Source organism: Coptis chinensis, chromosome 6 (assembly GCF_015680905.1).
Source record: "Coptis chinensis isolate HL-2020 chromosome 6, ASM1568090v1, whole genome shotgun sequence".
NCBI lineage: Eukaryota > Viridiplantae > Streptophyta > Magnoliopsida > Ranunculales > Ranunculaceae > Coptis > Coptis chinensis.
The window spans coordinates 99,802,881-99,821,287 of record NC_141461.1 but is presented as its reverse complement, the minus strand read 5'-3'; the positions used below and the strand labels follow the sequence as shown (position 1 = coordinate 99,821,287).

Below are 18,407 nucleotides of genomic sequence, written 5' to 3'. Positions count from 1 at the left end.
ATGTTCCTACTAACGAATTCATGGAGCTGTGTCTGCGAAGTAAGCTAGAGCTATTCCACAACTACAAATGATTGTAGCAATAGTATCCCAAGTGTTCCATGGTTTTTCAACTGAATGAATTGCGTACATTGGGAGGCATACTCCCATCATTAAGACCTGAAATTCAGTATGAATATATAATGTTAGTACAAATTGAGTAGTAAGAAAACAAGCACAGAAACATGACAGTTGAAATGAGGAATTTAATATGCTGTGACAATAAAATAAGGCGTGGTTGACGGTTCCTGTATAGGACGTGTATATCAACAGATTCACACCAGTCTCCCTATACGCAAAGAAAGTACAATTTCATATCCATAATCCATGCATCTTTACAAAGAGTAATTCAAGTAATTTTGTTTGGGTGGCTGCCGGGAACTGTTGAATGCCGGTCCATTCGCGTATCAGTTGGGATGCCATTGACTTCTATGAAATGATAGATACTAATATAAGATCATCAATAATTTAATAAAAAGCAATTAAAGCCTTACTATATAAAAGATATCACTTGTTCAGTTTCAAACATAAATGATAGATATTCTGTTTTAAAAAAGAAAGATAAACCTTTAACAATGATTCTGAATAATGACTAAAATTGAGAGGAAAAAGAAAAAAAAACCCGACCACGGAGTGCAAGCAGTGGAATATATATGTTACTAGAAACAACTAAATTTCATGGTTCATAACTTATCAGCTTTGCATCAAAAATACAACAACAAACTCTCAGTTGAAGCATACACTTAACTGATTTAAGCCAGCAGAATGATGGATAGATAACCTAGGGCACCTCTAAGTTCAAAAACCAAAACAAGTCTTTTGCAAGCGTCATAAGTAACAGAGAGTCGTTGGTCGCGCTCTTATGCAGAACTCCTGGAAATATTTCACAGGATCAAAGGCTTGCCTAGCTCTGAGCTCAACATACCCTTGGCCCTGAAGCCTAGAGGCGCGTACGGTGCCTACTGTCACTTAAGTTTGTGCCGGCCCCTAGGCTCACTCACATCTCCTATGCCTATAACTACATCAATTTTAAAGGAAATGGTTCTAGATTTCTAGAATTTCATGTATCGTCCTATCGCTAGTATTGTCTTTCTTAGTCTTTGCTCTTTTCTGGATCCTGCCTCAATTATCATCATAGAATGCTCCTCATCAGATGCCTTATGTGATCGCAAAAAGTTTTGTAGAAGCCAAAGTATGAGCCCAACCTTGCGGCATGACAGGTGGTACTCTGCGAATTCAGAACAATGCGAATAGATATAAGAAATGTGGTCTGAACTCTGAAGGCTACTTGAAGGGCCACTTTATGAGCAAAATCCAAGCCCTGCAGCCACTTCCTCCTAGGTGCAACTGGTCTGATCTAACCTAAATTGAAGAGGGGAGACTCAGCAGACTGACACGTCGTCTGACAAAAAAGTGACAAGGTCGAGCGTGGGACCTACAAGGACTTCATGGAAGGTTTTGCCAGCAAACCTTTTACCAATCCTCATCATACAAGCCACATGTGATTTTCATTGGAGGAGTCAGCTATAAATAGCAGGTCTGAGGAAGCAAAAACCTCTATCTATTATCCTAGTCTTTTCTAGCTCTCTTGGAACACATCTTTTGAACAACCCGCCTCTTGTGCTCCCCAAACAAGCAAAGCGCTTGTACACCATCTCCAAATATAAACTTATAATACGTGTTGATAACTCACTGTTTGACATCTACTCAGCATGAGCAGCATACTTGAGTTCATATCCGTTATACTATAGCATCAATCACATAATTTGTAATACAATATAGACCAAATTGGAAAATATAATATGTTAAATCGAATTTTATAACCTCGGGTGCAACATAATCTAAAATTCTCTTTTTCCAACTACATTTTCATATACTATAAAAGAAGGAGATCTGAATCTGCTTCCACCATAGTTGGGAACTCCGTCTTATACTCTTATCCAATGATTTTCCATTACTCAAAACTTGCACCTTAACCTTTTCATGGATTGCATGCCCCACACCAGGTTCGTTTACCAACAAGTCTTACACTTTTCTGCTTCTTGTTCCATGGATCCAAGCTGTTGCAGTCCTACGCTATCAACTTTGATGTCCTCCTCCAATCCTCCAGAGTCTTTGTGAGACAAGGCTCTTCATTTCTCAACATTGCGCGCATTCCCAGCACCAATGCAGAAATGGTGTTTTTTTGTCCTACCATATACCACCACCTTTAATTGTCTGAGATGATAATAACCGTGCAGCCATTTGATGCATATTTGTCCTTCCATCGCCTTTTGAATCTGCGTCAGTAAATGTCTGTAGCAAGACAGCAATGAGAATATATAACAAACAGATATAAGGTAAGTGTACAATTCCAGAGAGCAGATGACCTTATCCACGATTGTTTCGACAACATCCTCAGTGAGGGCCAGATCAGACTCGATCAAAAGAGCCAACACCATCTCCTTTAACTGAAACATACAACAAAAGTTACATACAAACTGGTTTAGAATCAGATTCTTACACATTGAAATGTTGTATGCCTTGTATAATTTGGTCTGAACGTCTGATGTCTTCTTATATTCAGTCATGTGGTATGCCCTTTGTGACTCATTATGAATGACCCTTTGTTGCACATACAAAATTGAAAAGTATTGGTCGAAGACTTCTCATCATTTCATTATAAGTTGAGACATTTGTTCAATCACGGACTTTTCTAAGCATATAAATTTGGTCTTGAACACCCGAAATGAAATGCTTAAAATTTTCAATTGATTATTTACCAATCAGTCAGAAATATAATGTATGGCTCCCCAAAGTCAGTGGGATCAAAACTGTGTTAAACATAGTCGATAACATGATATGATATTTACTAGATTTTAAGATCACATATTCCCATCTCTAAATCCATATCTCTAGTTCAATATTCTGCATGATAACATGTGTCTTGTGTACTATAACATGCTTCTTGATAAGTCAAGCACATACATACGGAATAAATGGAGAGAACCTGAATGATATATATACTAAATCACCTCCTCACGTTCAATTAAGCCAGTCTCGTTTAGATCATATAGTCGAAATGCAACTACACAAAGAATTTACCAAAGTGTGATCAGCAAATTAAAGGATACAGTGGAAAGGTGGGCAGTTTTTTGAGTAACTGATTACCAGTAGAATCTAGTACGTTAATATGAGATCATGAATATACGTGTAAGTAATGAGAATCAATTCTTACATGCAACTTTCTCCTCCAGTGGAGTGTTGGGATGAAAGATGCCCAATGACCTAATAAATTCCCTGGATTCAATAACACCATTGCGCTTCACATCAAACAAATCCAAAACCTGTAATTTAAAACTTAAAACAATGACAGATATACAAAAAGGGGATCGAAAGTTAAAGACCTGATTCACGGTGTACATGGAAAATATAGGTCAAACACTTGTTCATTGAACCGCTCGGGTATAATAAATTTTCATAATTACAAAATGTGAGAAAGGAATTATTTACCCTATGGTTTGTGAATCAGTAGTGGAATCTCACCTGAAGTAGTTCATTTCTTGTCAGTGGTAATCTATCTCTAAGAGTTAAAAGGGAACTAGCAAAGCCCATCAAGTAAACATGGCAAAGAACTTCACCACTAGTAAACCTATAGCCATTGATACCGATTACAACAAATACGGGTACCCTCTACTTTCTTTACTGGCTCCAGCCTAGCATTGCGTTAGATCTCATTAAAAGTTGACCCTGCATGAGTGCATGGGTACCGCTGAACTCAAACCAGTAGGTGAAGGCGAGGGGGATACTTCTGCAAACCGCATTTTGCCATGTCCGTGTTGCAGTTGCAAGCAGCTAGGTTTACAAACCTGAGAGGGTTATTTACCTCTTAAGCTATCACAGTTGAATCGTCCACAAGAACAACAATTGAGTTGTAGTGACCTCGGTTTAATTACTCAGTAAAATATTGTAAATCCTGTCCTTCTCTATTACTTCTCCATTTCAGAAAAGGATGCCTTAATTCGTTGTAAAAAGAATTATATATAAGGTGACCATAACAAGCGAGTGAAATTCTATAAATGCAATTGAGAAATGAGGACATACCCCAAATCGGCTATGATGATGCTAACATTATCTTGTGACCGTTGATCCTGCAGAATTTTATGAAGTTGTAGTGAAACCGTTTAAGTAGCAATATCTCTGATTCTCCTGATCTCTTGAAGAGAAACCTTGTTGTTTCCATAAGGGCGATGAGGGTTGGTCAGTACTTCTGCTTTGCCAGAACGGGAGAGAACCTACATTATCGAGCCAATTAAGCATGAAGGAATTTATTGAAGGTACTTTTTAAACTTCATCAGTTTTTAAGGAAGTCATATATGTCTGTTAAGTATTGAGAAAGCAAGATTTGTACCACACTTGAGTCACCAACATGAGAAACAATTAGCATATCATTTCTAAGAAATATAGCTGTTGCTGTAGAACCAGATTCAGTTTGCTTCCCTGTCTTTTCAAGCCTTAGCAAAAGAGAGACCAAATAACAATAAATTTAACACAATAACATATATTTTGCAAATAAGTGTGCGTACCCTGGTGTGATTAAGGCCGTGCTTGGGGAAAAAATGGCAATGCTCGAAATTGGTCTTTTAAAAAACATTGGCAACTATCGAGAACTAATGCTCATACCAGTTCAATAACTTCGTATCGGCATTTATAAAAGCCTCCTCCAATGCCTTCTTTACTACACTTGAATCTTTGCTACTTAGCAACATCCCATCTTGTAATGTTGCAACACATTCTTTATACAGCTCCTCCCTAATGCATATATAGAATCAGAAGATGCAAATAAAATCCAAATCAACTGAAAAAACAAAACAACCAAATTCAAAATTCCAATCAATTGAAACCAAAACAAGACTAGAATTTCTGAATCTCCACGAAAAATCAACACAAATTCGAATTTATCTGTGGATAAATTGAACAACAAATTATTTAAAAATCTTTAAAAACGCCATACTAGTGAGGAACATAAGATGCATTAGTTGTATAATGAGTACTAGAATATATAGATGTCCTTCCTACCCGGTTTCTTGTATTGATCTTCTGTCTAATAAAATGAATCTGCTTATTACGAAATGGCGAACTTCATGTTTTCTTTTTCCCCTTTTTGGTAAGTGAACAACAAAAACACATGTATACAGGACTTGCTACTGATCAAACCACAAAAATATATCTAATCTATCTCCAACTAAGATGTAAATGACTCAGAGTTATATCACCATAAAAAAAAAGTTGTATGGTCACATGCAAAGAAGGGAACAAGTAAAAAGACATGATCCCCTCCCCCCAACCACAAACAAATCGAAAAAAACAAAAAGTAAAGATAAAAATAAAAAGCAATTTCAGTTGCAACTACAATATTTGGAAGTAACAAAAAAACTACGAAAGAAAGAAAGAAGAAGCCAATACAAACATGAGGGTATTTGAGCATACCAATACTGACCTCCATCTTCATCAAGTTTAATTCTTTTGATTCTGATGTTCATTTCCGCATGCTCAACCCTGTGATTTGGCTTTCACTTCTATCTCAGAATCCTGCTCCGAAACAACTTGTCGGAGGAGAGGAAACACTCCGTGTAGCAAGTAGAGGAGCTGCTGAAGTTTGTCATTTGGATTGGGTTCCTCGCAGACTGTACACAAATATTATGTTGGTATTCTACAAAAAAAAAATACAAGAAAGTAAAAGTAACAGATCCAAACAATAAAGCAAATGCCCATACCACCTGTTATATTCCATACAGAAACCAAATTTTCAAATAAACTCATTATATAGTTGTACACAAAATTATTATTTAGCCATAAAATTCAGAAAAGTGACAATCTTTATATACACTTTTGAACTGTGGAAATTCCCATTTGAAACTCTTGATCTTTTAGGTCCTAACAAATTACATTTAGGGAGTTACAACTGAAACTGAAATGAGTAACGATCGAGAGCACAATTGTTATCAATTCATCAAAACAACACATCACGCATAATTCACGAAAATTTCAACTACTGTATATTAAAAATAGATTTCTAGTTAATAGATATCATTAATTATTTACAGTTCTAAATACCAGTTGTTGGTGCAAGGATGGCAGTAACGTTTTTGTGCAATTGGAACAAAAGACAACAGCACCGGGTGTTGTCGGGTTACGCTGACATTGTTGACACATTAGACTCCACCGCTGAGTTTTACCCTTACCAAAAGAAGTTCCAATACTATTTGTGACAATCCCTGCAAAAACCAAAACAAACAAATTCAATATTTCAATCAATTGAAACCAAAACAAGACTAGAATTTCTGATTCTCCACTAAATCAATTTGAATTTATCGGTTGATAAATTAAACAACAACATCAGCATGACCTATTATCTATCAAATTATTTGAAAATCTTTAAAAATGGCAACAAATCAAACAAAATCCTCCTAAAAGAAAAAAGTTTCTGTTGAAAAGCTTGAAACTACGGATGAACATGACACATACCTTGATCGAAAGGGTTTTCAGTGTAGAAACCGATTATCGAAGCAGAAAGGAAAACCGATTGAAGCCAAAAAGTGAAGATTTTCGAGAAAAAGATCATTTCAATTCCACCTTCGAAAGAGATGTTCAGGACGTGGGTAATCCCACTCGAGTGAATCCCACCACTCTCTCCTTCCATAAATTTTTTTGAGAGAAGGTGGGGCTGACTGATGTTCTCGGTTGAACAGAGGGAGCCTTTTCAATTCAGGACAATTGTATACCCAACTGTTTGAAGAGAGTCACAAACCATCATGCCCTTCCAGATGCTCTTCAGTTTGGTAGATGGAAGAACCACAACGCCTGCAACCTTGGGAGTGCGACAGTATAATCAATTTCACATGGTTCTTCTTCTTACAATTAGTTCCTCCAATTCTGCACAATTCCCCACTTCCATCTTTTCCAGGTATTGAAAGTGTTGTAATAACCTAGTTGAAAACAGGCGGTCCAGTTTGACACTGGAAATTTCAACAAACTGCCAAGAGTTGCTGTACATGAATAGCTGACTCCAATTGCTCTTCAGTTTTGGTAATCTTATTAACATCAGCTTACGTAACCTCGGGAGTACTGGAATGGCACCACTCTCATCTCCATCCGCTACCACTAGCTCCTCTAATTGTGAGCAATTCCCAACTTCGATCACTTCAAGGTTAAGAAGCTGTTGAAGCAACCTAGACGAGAATAAAACTTTGATATTATCACAACTCCAGATCTCTAACCTCTTCAAACAAGGAAAAGCTATGTGTGCTGGGACCTTCTCATATATCCTCCTTAGGAAGGGCAACTCTGATAATTTTGCGATTTCATGGAAATGTTGAATTTGAAGACATTGAATGCTTTTCGGAAGTCCGAGGGCATTGTAAGGAATACCCTTTGGGTTGGACAAACATATCATTTCTCTCACTGACCCACTTGGTATATAAAATACTTTCCGTTTGAATAAAATACTTTTTTAACTTTTCAAAGTTTGTAAATTCACCATAATAGGCAATAAAGTCCGACAGCTCGTGAAATTGGATTTCAAGATTCTCCAAGTGTGTCAAGCTTGAGAGTTCCTGCACGAAATCTCCCCTTCTTTCTTACGCATACACATATTCCGGTTTTATTCCTCGCAATTGTAACTCTTGAAGTAAGGAAAACTTGGATATCAATCCTGAAGGGATCATTTCTTTCAATTCAGAATTCTCAGTGAGATCAAGGCTTCTGAGGTTTACCAACATTTCCATCCCATGAGGCAGTTCTTCTATGGCCGAACGTGTGAGCTTCAACATTCTCAGTGACTGAAGCTTGGATAAAGAAGGCACTCTAACTAATTTCTCACAATAACTTAAGAGTAAACCATGAAGATTCACCAAATCAGAGGCTGAATTTGGTAATGACTCAATACGAGTCCCAGATAAATCGAGAACCGTCAGACTATTCATGTGCCTAAAAAAATCAGGTGCAATGTGTTTCAATCCAACAAGATAATACGTCTTAGCAAAGATCAATGTCAAGAGTTTTGGACATTTTGGAATAATTGGAATATTTTCTATTCCACTTTCCATAAACGAAACCCTCTCAAGATCTTCCGACCAATCATCTTCATGCGGTATTTCTGAAAGCCCAGTTCTGACCATAAATTTAGGATTTGATTTGGTGACGTAAAGCGCCATAGCTCTGATCAAATCATGCATCTTCACATAACCCTCAGCTGATCCGTCTTCAAGCATGCAACAACCTTTTAGAGAATCCAATATGACATCGCCTCGGAGAATCTCTTCTTCCTTGCTCCTTCCTTTGACCAACCCTTCCAAAACCCAATACTCAATCAACTCACTAGTGTTGATTTCAGAATCTTCCGGATATAGTGCACAATATAAGAAACACTTCTGGTCATTTTCCTTCAATTGATCGTAACTGAACCTTAGACTCGGAATGACCTCTTCCCCCATGGCCATGTTCAAACTCCTCTCCTGCAAATCTATAAGTGCAAGTTGCCACTCTTTAACATTAGTCTTTCTTCTCATAGCTTTACCAACTGTGATGATTGCAAGGGGCAAACTACCACATTCCGCAACAATTGCTTTTGCAATCTCTTCCACTTTCGTGACCAACCTCCTCAACATTTTTCACTTAACAATTCCCATGCTTCGGTCCTCTAAAAGAAGTTCAACTTTGACCTCTTTTTGGCACATCCTTTGGCACACATGCAGTGACCTAGTAGTCAATACTATCTTGCACCCATTGTCTTTTGAAGGTTCGGGAACTCCTAGCTTATGTAGATCAAATGCCTCCCATATGTCGTCCAAGAAAAGTACAAATTTTCCCTTTCTTTGCAATGCACTCAACAGTGATGACGATCTACTAGCTTCATCTTGTCTAGCGAAAGATCCAAATCGACTACTTTCGAACCTCGGCTGTTGAAGTTTTTGAGCATCAACATCTCTCGGATACAAGAACCCACAAAACATTTTCAAAACGCGTCACGTTCTTTTCACGAAGCTGCTTATTGATTGTCTTCATAATGGTGGTTTTTCCCCGCCACCCATGCCAGAGACACCAATTTTCTCAAACTCATCACCTACTATATATTCCCAAACCATCTTGAAGTTCTTATCAGCAGTACTACCAATCAGTCTTGTAGTGGGCATCTCCATTCCCAAAAACGTCAAACACTCTTCCGAGAATCGACTAGCCTCATCTAATAGACCAACCATCTCTTCAATGAACTCCAAAATTTGTTTTAGTAATTTCAGTCGTGGAACAACAACTAGGCTTAACAACAATTAGGTAAAACTCCACTTAGGCATCTACTTCCCACGCTGGCTTCCTTGTCCACATCATCCGCCTTTATATATAACATTGTTGGCATTAGTCAACCAATTCTGTGCTTCACTTTGCGCTTCTTTCCTTGTTCTACCTCTGCACTGCAATGTTTCTTCCACCTCCTTTACTCTGGCAATCAGATCTCCTTTTTTGTTTCTCAATGCCTGAATTTCTTCACTCAGACTTTTGACACCCAACTGATTAAGCGCACAAGTCAGTACGCTTCCAACTGCTGCTCCAACAACTTCCATACCTGTCATTACAACACATTGGTGGTTAATTAAAGTGATGAGACATAATAGAAGTACTCCAGTAGGATATATATAAAATACATAACATTAAGTAAATAGAGAATATGTATAATCTCACTTGTTTGGGGCAGTTGGTTGTTCTCTGAACCTCTAATAACAAGAACCAAAGGAAAACGTTCGATATCTGCACATTTAAAATCATGTAAAGGTGGAGAATTAGCAGCTAAAAATACAAATCAGTTTTAAGAGATAGTCATCATTGGACTTTATCAGTAGAATTGGTTAGCTCAGATTTCAAATAAGTGATGGATCAAGAGTTTAAGTTTGCAGAACATGGTTATGTTGTTAACCTTTAACAATGAATGACAATTAAAAAACAAGAGTAACAATCAAGTGTATAATAGCAACTAACAAGGAAGAAAAAAATTGTAATGAACTCACCTTGTAATATAATAATTGATCGAGTGATGTTAAGCTGAGTACTAGTCCAAGATCGACAAAGAAGTTATGGAAAACTCTCTCTGCTGTTTGTGATGAAATGAAAAAAACCAACAACTCTGTTTCTTCCTCCAGTCAATAAAGAGAGAATGTCTTTGCGCGTGGTGGTGGGACTGGTGGGTCTTCCATTATTGAATGCTATGTTTGATATTTTGGTAAGACCACTTCTGTTGTTGACTTGCTTCCTACGTAACTTCATTTGAATTTTTGATCATCCGATTTTCTGTTTTTGCCGACATAAAAAATGCAAATTTCATTACAAATGTGATCAGAGTGAATTCTTTATGAATGGTGTAAATATTGTACAAAGTCTGGTCCGGAATTAACATCGGTTTAATTGTAAACTAAGTAGTAAAAAGAACAAGGTGTAAAAAGAACAAGGTGGAAAATATAATGGATTTTAACTTCAAACTTTCAAAGTACAAATACTCTTTACAAAAAGCCCATGGCATATCGGAAGCGAGTCACTACCTTCCTGCAATGTGATATAAATCTGCCAACTCTATCCTAATCTTCTCCATGACTTCATCATCCATAGCTATGTATTTTGAATCCTTTATAACTTGAAGGCCTTTCCTATATAATTCAACAGCTTCATCCAAGCTACCTGAAAGACAAGAATACGATAACCAAAACTGTTACGTAACTATAACTAACACTATTCAGTTAATACCTGATACGAGCTTCACATGACACACATGGTGCAGAAAGTGAAGGATATCACCCTTTGTTAACTAGTGACAGGTCACATCAAAACAAAACCTAAACTCAGATGGATCCACTTTATCATTCGGTGGTGTTTGAAGCACCAAATATTATATACAATCCAGTAGAAAGGGAACATTCCACTCATTGAAAAGTAACTTTATAACAACATAGAGTCCAAGGTTTAACCTACGAGTCTACGACACATTATTTTACAGAAGATTTTCAGCATCAAACGTTTTTTGTGGGATTCCTCACTTCTCGGAAAACGTACATTTTTGTGAATACGCTCTTTACCGACTTGTATGTTGTATTATGTTGTATTAACTTTTTATTCGGACCAAACACTATACTAAAACGTCTCTATTTCCAAGGGATAGGGTATGCTAACCCCCTGCACCAGACACAGCCTTCGGAAGTCGGAACATGCTTAATCCCAAAGGTTGGCCACTTTTGCTATTTGAAATATATTTTGGCCACATAGCACAACTGGTAGGTTTGCCAATGGGGCTATCTTCACATCAGAAAACACCGAAATATGGTACAATAGCTGTTTTGAGTATAAATCAGTTTCAGCGTAACTGAATATGATACATATATATGAATTGGTGTCCGACACGGGTACAAAACGTCTGACACGGCATCTTGAAAGAGCTTGGATACTGGGACGTGTTTTTATAATTTTCAGTGGTCAGACCACCTGGTTCCAACTCCTTTTGATATTCATTTTAATATGTTATTTATTTTGTTCAGAAATACTGGCAACAAGCTCAATGGAAATAACAAGTACAACTAAAGGTTTATGAATAGCAGTACAACGCTTACCTTTTGCACACTTAGCATTAGCAAGGGAACACATAGCTATTCCAACTCTTCCATAATGGTCTCCATATAACTTTGCATGTCCTTAAAATTCTAGAATGCAAAACACACATAGGTATATCAGAATATGTGATATAATGCCTAGACCCAAACAAAAGAACATGCAAGAATATAAAAATTACCTGTAAAAACAGTTTTCTGCATCAGCAGCCTTACCTTCCCGGATAAAAAGATTTCCAAGACCTATTAAAGGCACCACAACATCCAGGCTTTCAGCACCTCTGCTCATTTCTAGAATATCGACTGTGCGGCGGTAGATTTCTACAGATTTTGAGACTCTTCCAATAGAAGTATAGACTTTTGCCATTCCCAGAAGTGATGGTACTACAAAAGGATCACTCTTTCCTATACAAGGATACGCTTTAAACTAAGCATGTCTTCAGAGAATCACAGAAAATAAAAAAAAGACTGCACTTTTCAAATTACTATAACTGCATTGCGTGGAACATGAATCATAGACCAGCTCGAAACTTACCAAATAAACCTTCTAATATTTCAAGGCTTCTCTCATACATCGCCATGGCCTCCTCATACTTCCTGAAATTAGTGTACATAGTTCCCATATGCAGCAACACTGAATCCAAGAATGGCTCATTGTTCTTTACATTCCCAACAATCTCTACCAACTGTTCATTATCGAAATAATGTATTTTCAAGAAGATGCACATGACAAAAACAAACCAGATAGACTCTATTTTCTTTGACACATTTTCATGAACAACTCTCAAATATATGAATATGGAATTACCTTTCCAAACACAACAACACATCACACAGCCACAGACACAAAAGGAGGGAAAGTGTCGACAATCTCATGCAACAACACATCGATGGATGTTTCAGAGAAGAAAGGAATTAACAGTTTTCTATGAAAAACCCCACACAAACCCCACACATTTCCATCAGTGTAGTGGGAAAGAAATATGACCACTAATTAGCTGGTGTTTTTCCTCATAAAGAGAGTACTATAAAGCTTGTTCTTTACTTATTGATTACTTCCATTCTCCTCATCTTTGTTGTGGCTCCTAATTCCAATTTTTATTAGCGAGTGGTTTTGTGTCTCCTTATCTACCTCTACCTCCAAGAATTCTAGTGTCCACCTGCTCATAGATAGAGCACTATAGGGTCATTCAACTAAGATGCCACATGCAAAGTAATTAGGCTAGCTTGCATTTTCCACTTTCATCAGTAACCAGAACAAGTGAAAACAGTTTATATGTCTCCAAACATTCAAGATTACCAGATCAAAAAATAATTAAATGATGGAATAGAGTAATTACCATGTCCAACAAGCACTCGACAAACTCAAAGTCCCCGACGCCCATATATCCCAAGGCTATGACATCGAGTATGGCAGCTTGTTCCATGCCATTATCTCCTCCAGCAATCTGCTCTTTCACTGCTTCATAGTTTGCTTGAAGTAAATTCATTGCACCATCTATATTCCCCTTTTTAAGCATAGTTTTGACTTGAAGAAAAATCTCCTGTAACTCTCTCTCGAACTCATTCATGGAATTACTTGACCTGCTTAAGTTTTTTGGAGCTGATACAGTACGGAAAATGTCATCTTCCTTTTGAGTTCCGGGTAATGCTGCTGTGCTTTTAGTTGCAAAACATCTTATGTTACGAGGTTCATAGACAACTCTGAGGGGCACCTTGTAAAGCTTGAAAAGGGGAGAGTTTGGGTGTCAACCGTAATGATATTAGTTGCAAGGAACTGTGATCCTAAAAATTGATAAAAGGTGTCAACCAAGAAAGCAAACCCAAAAAAACAAATAAAAGCAAATAGCATTTCACAAATAAAAATAGTTACCTAACAAACATCATCAAAAACATTATTCTTCATTGTCATTAGCAGAGCAAAGTTATCAGAAGAATATCACCCTTATGCATAGATGATCGTTCCCGAGCGCAAACATGATCAACGAAACATAAAAAATGTCCCTTCACAAATATTTAGACAAACTAACAAGCACTGACACCTCCAAGATTTGATGAATTACCAAAGCAAACCGAAAAATATTCTTGAGTTTTGCCTACAGACACAGCTACAAATTTGGTACCTCATGTTACTAATATTATTGAGCATAGGCCACCACTACAATAAATCACGGATCGAATACGATTAGACCAACATTTGGTTGGTAAAGTTTTTGAGACTTGTTGCAACAGACTCGGGTTAAAAACCTGCTAGCACCACAATAGAAATCTCAAGTGTGAACTCATACCCGACTAAGAAAATAGAAACATCGAATGCCAATTCATACCCATCTATTAACACTCCTGATCACAAGGACTTTTATACCCCGTCATAATATGTGTTCCAATTAGAATCCAACTCACATTCTGATTGAGTGTTCCACTATTACTGAGACAGCAACTTGATTGTCACAAATAAACTTACCATAGTTGAGAATGAGAATTAAGATGCATTTTTCTCTACGGATCCCTTTAAATCCCCTGGTCAGATGGGCTTCAACCCTTGTCTATTAAATCTTGATGGGACCATATATCCATATTAAGGGAGATTTTCATCCAGCCTTCTCCCAATTGGACTTCTGTATGGCAAGTCGACATCATTCGTAAAATTAACTCTTGCTATAGAACTGTGGAAGCCACCGACAGTCTTCCTACTATAGGCATGTCTAGTGTGTTTCTTGTCAAAAGCTTGACTGAAAATTGAACAAAAAATTCAAATTTATTTGCAACAATCAAAATACTGCAACATGTAACGAACACCAAACATAACCTAATCATTTTTCTTTATGTTGTACCTTCTATCGCCTGAGAGGCTGAGACATTTGGATTGACATGAAATCTGTAACTTTTCGTTCTAAGGATGCTCTTATAGATTCAAAAATACTACTATACGCAACAAATTGAGACATTTTTAAAAATCTCAACCATTGCTATAAAAAAATTATATTATTATCTTATTTCCCCAAAATAAACAAACATTCCACTTCTTCCTAATTGATAATTCTCACCAGCAAAGAGAGCCAGTGGAGTAATAGTACTTTGTAGATGGTCTAGTTCATTTTCTTTTGCAGGACATTAAAAACTCAATGACTGGGCTCACAAGAAGCAGTCACGCAGAAGCTTTCAACTTGTGGAAAAAATGAAAATTTAATAAATCTCGAGAACTAGGTCTACAATGACTTTTGTTGGGAGTGACTTCAAAAGCTTTGTTGATACTATACCTTAAAGGACTCTGACTCCACTTTTTCATTCCCCAGGTGTCATATACTCATATGTAATTAAGTCATGTGTAAACGGTTTAAAAATGTTTCTAAAAGGTGATTTACAATCCTAGGAATGTTGCTTTAGATCTTCATTACCTACCCACTATTACACGAAATGCAGTTTGTCCTATGTACCAAGATGTAGGGCGTTTCTGAAGAACCTGAATTGAAAACTGAGTACTTGATTCTAACTGCTGCATATTGATATGAGATAGATATCGACTGTTAAGAGGACTGTTCAGGATGGAGAGTAAGGAGAAAATAAAGCTTCAGACAAAAACAGTTGAAACCTGACTGACATAGTCAGGTCCATTTTTATGCTGACTCATTCATCAGATTTCAACTCCTTTCATGGTGATTTTCTCTCCTAAACTCTTTGTTTTGAACGATCTTCCAACTAGTGGAATTTATCTCCAATCAATCTGATAGAGTTAGAAGCTCTGCATTAGATTCTCCCGAAAGAAACCAATATCCCCTTATGGTTTGCCATTGTATGAAAAGATTATAAGGATCTACACTAGACCTTTTTGGGCAACTTGGATATGAAGACCTGGATTTCAGTAAATGACGCAATCAACTCAGAATCCTTTTCTTCTCTTCTGCTGATGATACACATGATTTGTTTTTCAGTCAGCTCCAGAAGCAGAAAGACCTTTAACTCTGAATGGCCAAGTACTCTAATGGACCATCAGTTAAATCTTTGGTCAATGCTGATACTTTTGTTACGAGGTTTCCTAATTGCTTTGCAATTCCTTCAAATATAACTAGGTGTAGAGGGCCAACTGCATTACTTAAGTTGGAATATATCAATTAATGTATTATGCAAGAATTGGGTATTTGTTTTCAGTTCACACAATTGAAGGCTAAAACTTATTGGAAATCACCTGATGGGATTCAAAGCTAAATTGATATATTTTAATAATTTATTGTTGTCCGCTAACCAAAACAACCGGTGCTTTGTTGACCGTACTACATTTAAATGAAGTTACCGGCTATCACACACACAAACCACACAGGGAAAGAAATGTGTAAAATCTGAATGCACACAAATGGTTGCATGGAGGAAGTGTTCTTTGCAATCCAGGAAGTTTAGACAGCTGAAACGTATGGTAGAGGTTATGTGAAGGGTCTGTAAACAGTTCATATCAGTTCCTAAGATCCAAAAAATACTGATACATGGATCTCTAAGCTTTCATCCATAAATCTACTCCAACGACTCTAATACTGAACCACTAGAAGAAAGGAAATCATCATTTCTTTAAAGTAGTATCAAGTCAGAAAATTAGAATTTGGTAGCGTAGCTCAAGGCGTCCTAAGAACATCAGTACGCTTCCTCTTTACCAAACAAAATCAGAAACACACAAAACTAAACATATTGCACGACTAACACTCCAAATCATCATTCAATCCAGCACAAATATAGATGCTTCTATAACAAAGAACAATTTAAAAAGACACAAAGCATGCAAGATCTTTACAGGAAAATAAGATTATCGAACACAAATTACATTGAAACACTCGAAACAAAACATTGGAACCCTAGAAGCTCCAGAGGCTCATGATCAGTGCTTAAGTTGTGTGTAAAGAGTTCAAATATTTCTAAAGTAGAACTATATTCTCCCAAAATATCTGATTGTGTCATTGTGAAACTTTTATCTATGTGAAAATAGAAATCTCGAGTATGAATTCATATCCAACTCCCCTTAACACTCCTGATTGTGAGGACTTCTATCTTCTATCATATTCTATTTTTTTAATCAAAATCTGGCTCTGAATGTTTAGGAAAATGCTGAGAGTTCAGAATAAGAAGCTCTCACCTTGTTGAAAGGATTAACTATATCTACTACAGAATCTCAGAATCTCAGGGTAAACAGTTTAGATATTTCTAGAGTGACCTATATTGCTAGGAATGTTGATATATACTCTATAGTCTATATCTTAGTTTGAATAAAGTTACTGGTTTTCTGAAAACTAAAAAAGTGAAAAACTAAATGCTTACAAATGGTTGCATGAAGTGATCAAGGATACTAAGTTATCAACAATTGTATACAACTATCTGTGTGGCAAGATGCTCCAATACAGGTGAAACACATAATAAAGGTTTAATTCGAATATCCAACTTTTTTCAGTTATTTGAAGTGAATAGCATGTAAACAGTTGATATCAAATGTTCGAAACACTTAATTTATATCTTTCTTGGTTTGCGGAGAAGAAGAAACGAAGCTGCTCCTCAATTCTTTTCTCGATTTTTCTTTTTATTGGTTTGCAAAATATCGCGACATTTCGTGATTTTGGAGTGTTGTGTGTGTTGGGCTGGGCCTTGCTATATATGGGCTTCTAAATAGGAAAACCAATAGTGGCCAGAGGGTTATCTTGTCGAGAATATATCTTATGTAGAGGGTCCTCAATATGATAAGATAAAACCAACTAAAGATGTGAAGGTGGCATGTAGTCCTCAAAAAAATTGTATTCCATGAAAATAAAAAGGCCTCTGAGCAAGTCCAATGGGGAATGTTGTAATCTACAGTGGTGATATTTGGTACACACCATAATGCATCGCCTGAAAAGTGCTATATTTATTGTTGTGCGAAAAGGCTATTACTACAATATTGTATGAGTATATATATATATATATATATATATGCACTGACTTATTGTTGTGCGAAAAGGCTATTACTACAATATTGTATGAGTATATATATATATATATCTAAGAGAATGCACTGACTAGTTGGTTTTTTTCACTAACTCTCACATTCTTCTTCTTCCACCATTTGTTAAAAGAAGAAATACACTTTAAACTCTTCTCATGAAGTTCGGTAGTTTTATTGATATTAGTAGAGTAAAAGGGGTACATAAACAAAGGAGTTTGAGTCGGATTTGATGTTTTATTTATTTTTTATTAGCATACCTGTTTTAAATGAGATAAGTAGCTCTTTGATGTTGGCGGCAAAAAAAATAAAAAACAAACAAACAAACAAATTGTTGTTCGATGTTTGGTGCACAAAAAAACTTTTTTTTTTTTTTTGCTTGGTAATTTTTTCACGAGTGATCCTTCAACCGTATTTGCCATTCCAAAAATCTAGGTCATTTCAATTAAATAGAGACCAAAGATTCTTAACACCAAACGCTCCAAATTTTTTTATTTGTGCAACATGGGTTCTTTGCAATTGTCTATTTTGTTTTTCGCAAAATTGTTCTATGTAATTGCAATTAATGTGACATGGGGTTTTGATAGTGTGAGAGTTGTTTGTTTGAATTTTTGCAAAATGGGTTTTGCTTGTTATGAGGTTTATCTTTGGTTTGTTACAACATGTTCAAGCATATTTTTGTATCCGGGGCTTTCCATGAAACACATTTTTGATTGGTTTAGTTTTCGCCATGATGGATTTTACTTATTTTGAGGTAATGTGGGGGTAGTGTGTGTAGGATTTTTGATAACATG

At 36.5% G+C, this 18,407-nt stretch overlaps 2 protein-coding genes and 1 pseudogene across 20 annotated transcripts; all 3 read right to left on the bottom strand.

The window, feature by feature from the left end:
• Positions 1–1,824: 1,824 nt before the first annotated feature.
• LOC147496114 (calcineurin B-like protein 4) lies at positions 1,825–7,314 on the bottom strand. 18 transcript variants are annotated; one of them, XM_086564880.1, is made up of 10 exons: positions 6,544–7,314; positions 6,133–6,293; positions 5,506–5,702; positions 4,699–4,827; positions 4,427–4,529; positions 4,120–4,310; positions 3,254–4,031; positions 3,051–3,103; positions 2,406–2,486; positions 1,825–2,331 (listed from the first exon to the last, which is right to left on the bottom strand). In XM_086564880.1, the coding sequence occupies exons 7-10, from the start codon at positions 3,438–3,440 to the stop codon at positions 2,227–2,229; spliced, it is 426 nt and encodes a 141-aa protein (XP_086421006.1). In that variant the 5' UTR covers positions 3,441–4,031; positions 4,120–4,310; positions 4,427–4,529; positions 4,699–4,827; positions 5,506–5,702; positions 6,133–6,293; positions 6,544–7,314; the 3' UTR covers positions 1,825–2,226. The 18 variants fall into 18 exon arrangements, 6 of the variants coding, with proteins under 6 accessions (XP_086421006.1, XP_086421004.1, XP_086421005.1 ...); XM_086564878.1 differs by having other exon boundaries at positions 5,516–5,702; XM_086564879.1 differs by having other exon boundaries at positions 5,516–5,702; positions 6,261–6,293; positions 6,544–6,817.
• LOC147496113 (disease resistance protein At4g27190-like) lies at positions 6,231–8,684 on the bottom strand. The gene is made up of 3 exons (XM_086568527.1): positions 7,660–8,684; positions 6,935–7,247; positions 6,231–6,293 (listed from the first exon to the last, which is right to left on the bottom strand). Exons 1-3 carry the CDS (start codon positions 8,682–8,684, stop codon positions 6,231–6,233), a joined length of 1,401 nt encoding a protein of 466 aa, XP_086424653.1.
• Positions 8,685–10,384: 1,700 nt separating this feature from the next.
• On the bottom strand, positions 10,385–15,380 carry LOC147496112 (uncharacterized; annotated as a pseudogene). The gene is made up of 6 exons (XR_015197971.1): positions 14,125–15,380; positions 13,001–13,384; positions 12,196–12,346; positions 11,843–12,065; positions 11,664–11,753; positions 10,385–10,740 (listed from the first exon to the last, which is right to left on the bottom strand). The product of XR_015197971.1 is annotated as an uncharacterized LOC147496112 (transcript).
• Positions 15,381–18,407: the final 3,027 nt, after the last annotated feature.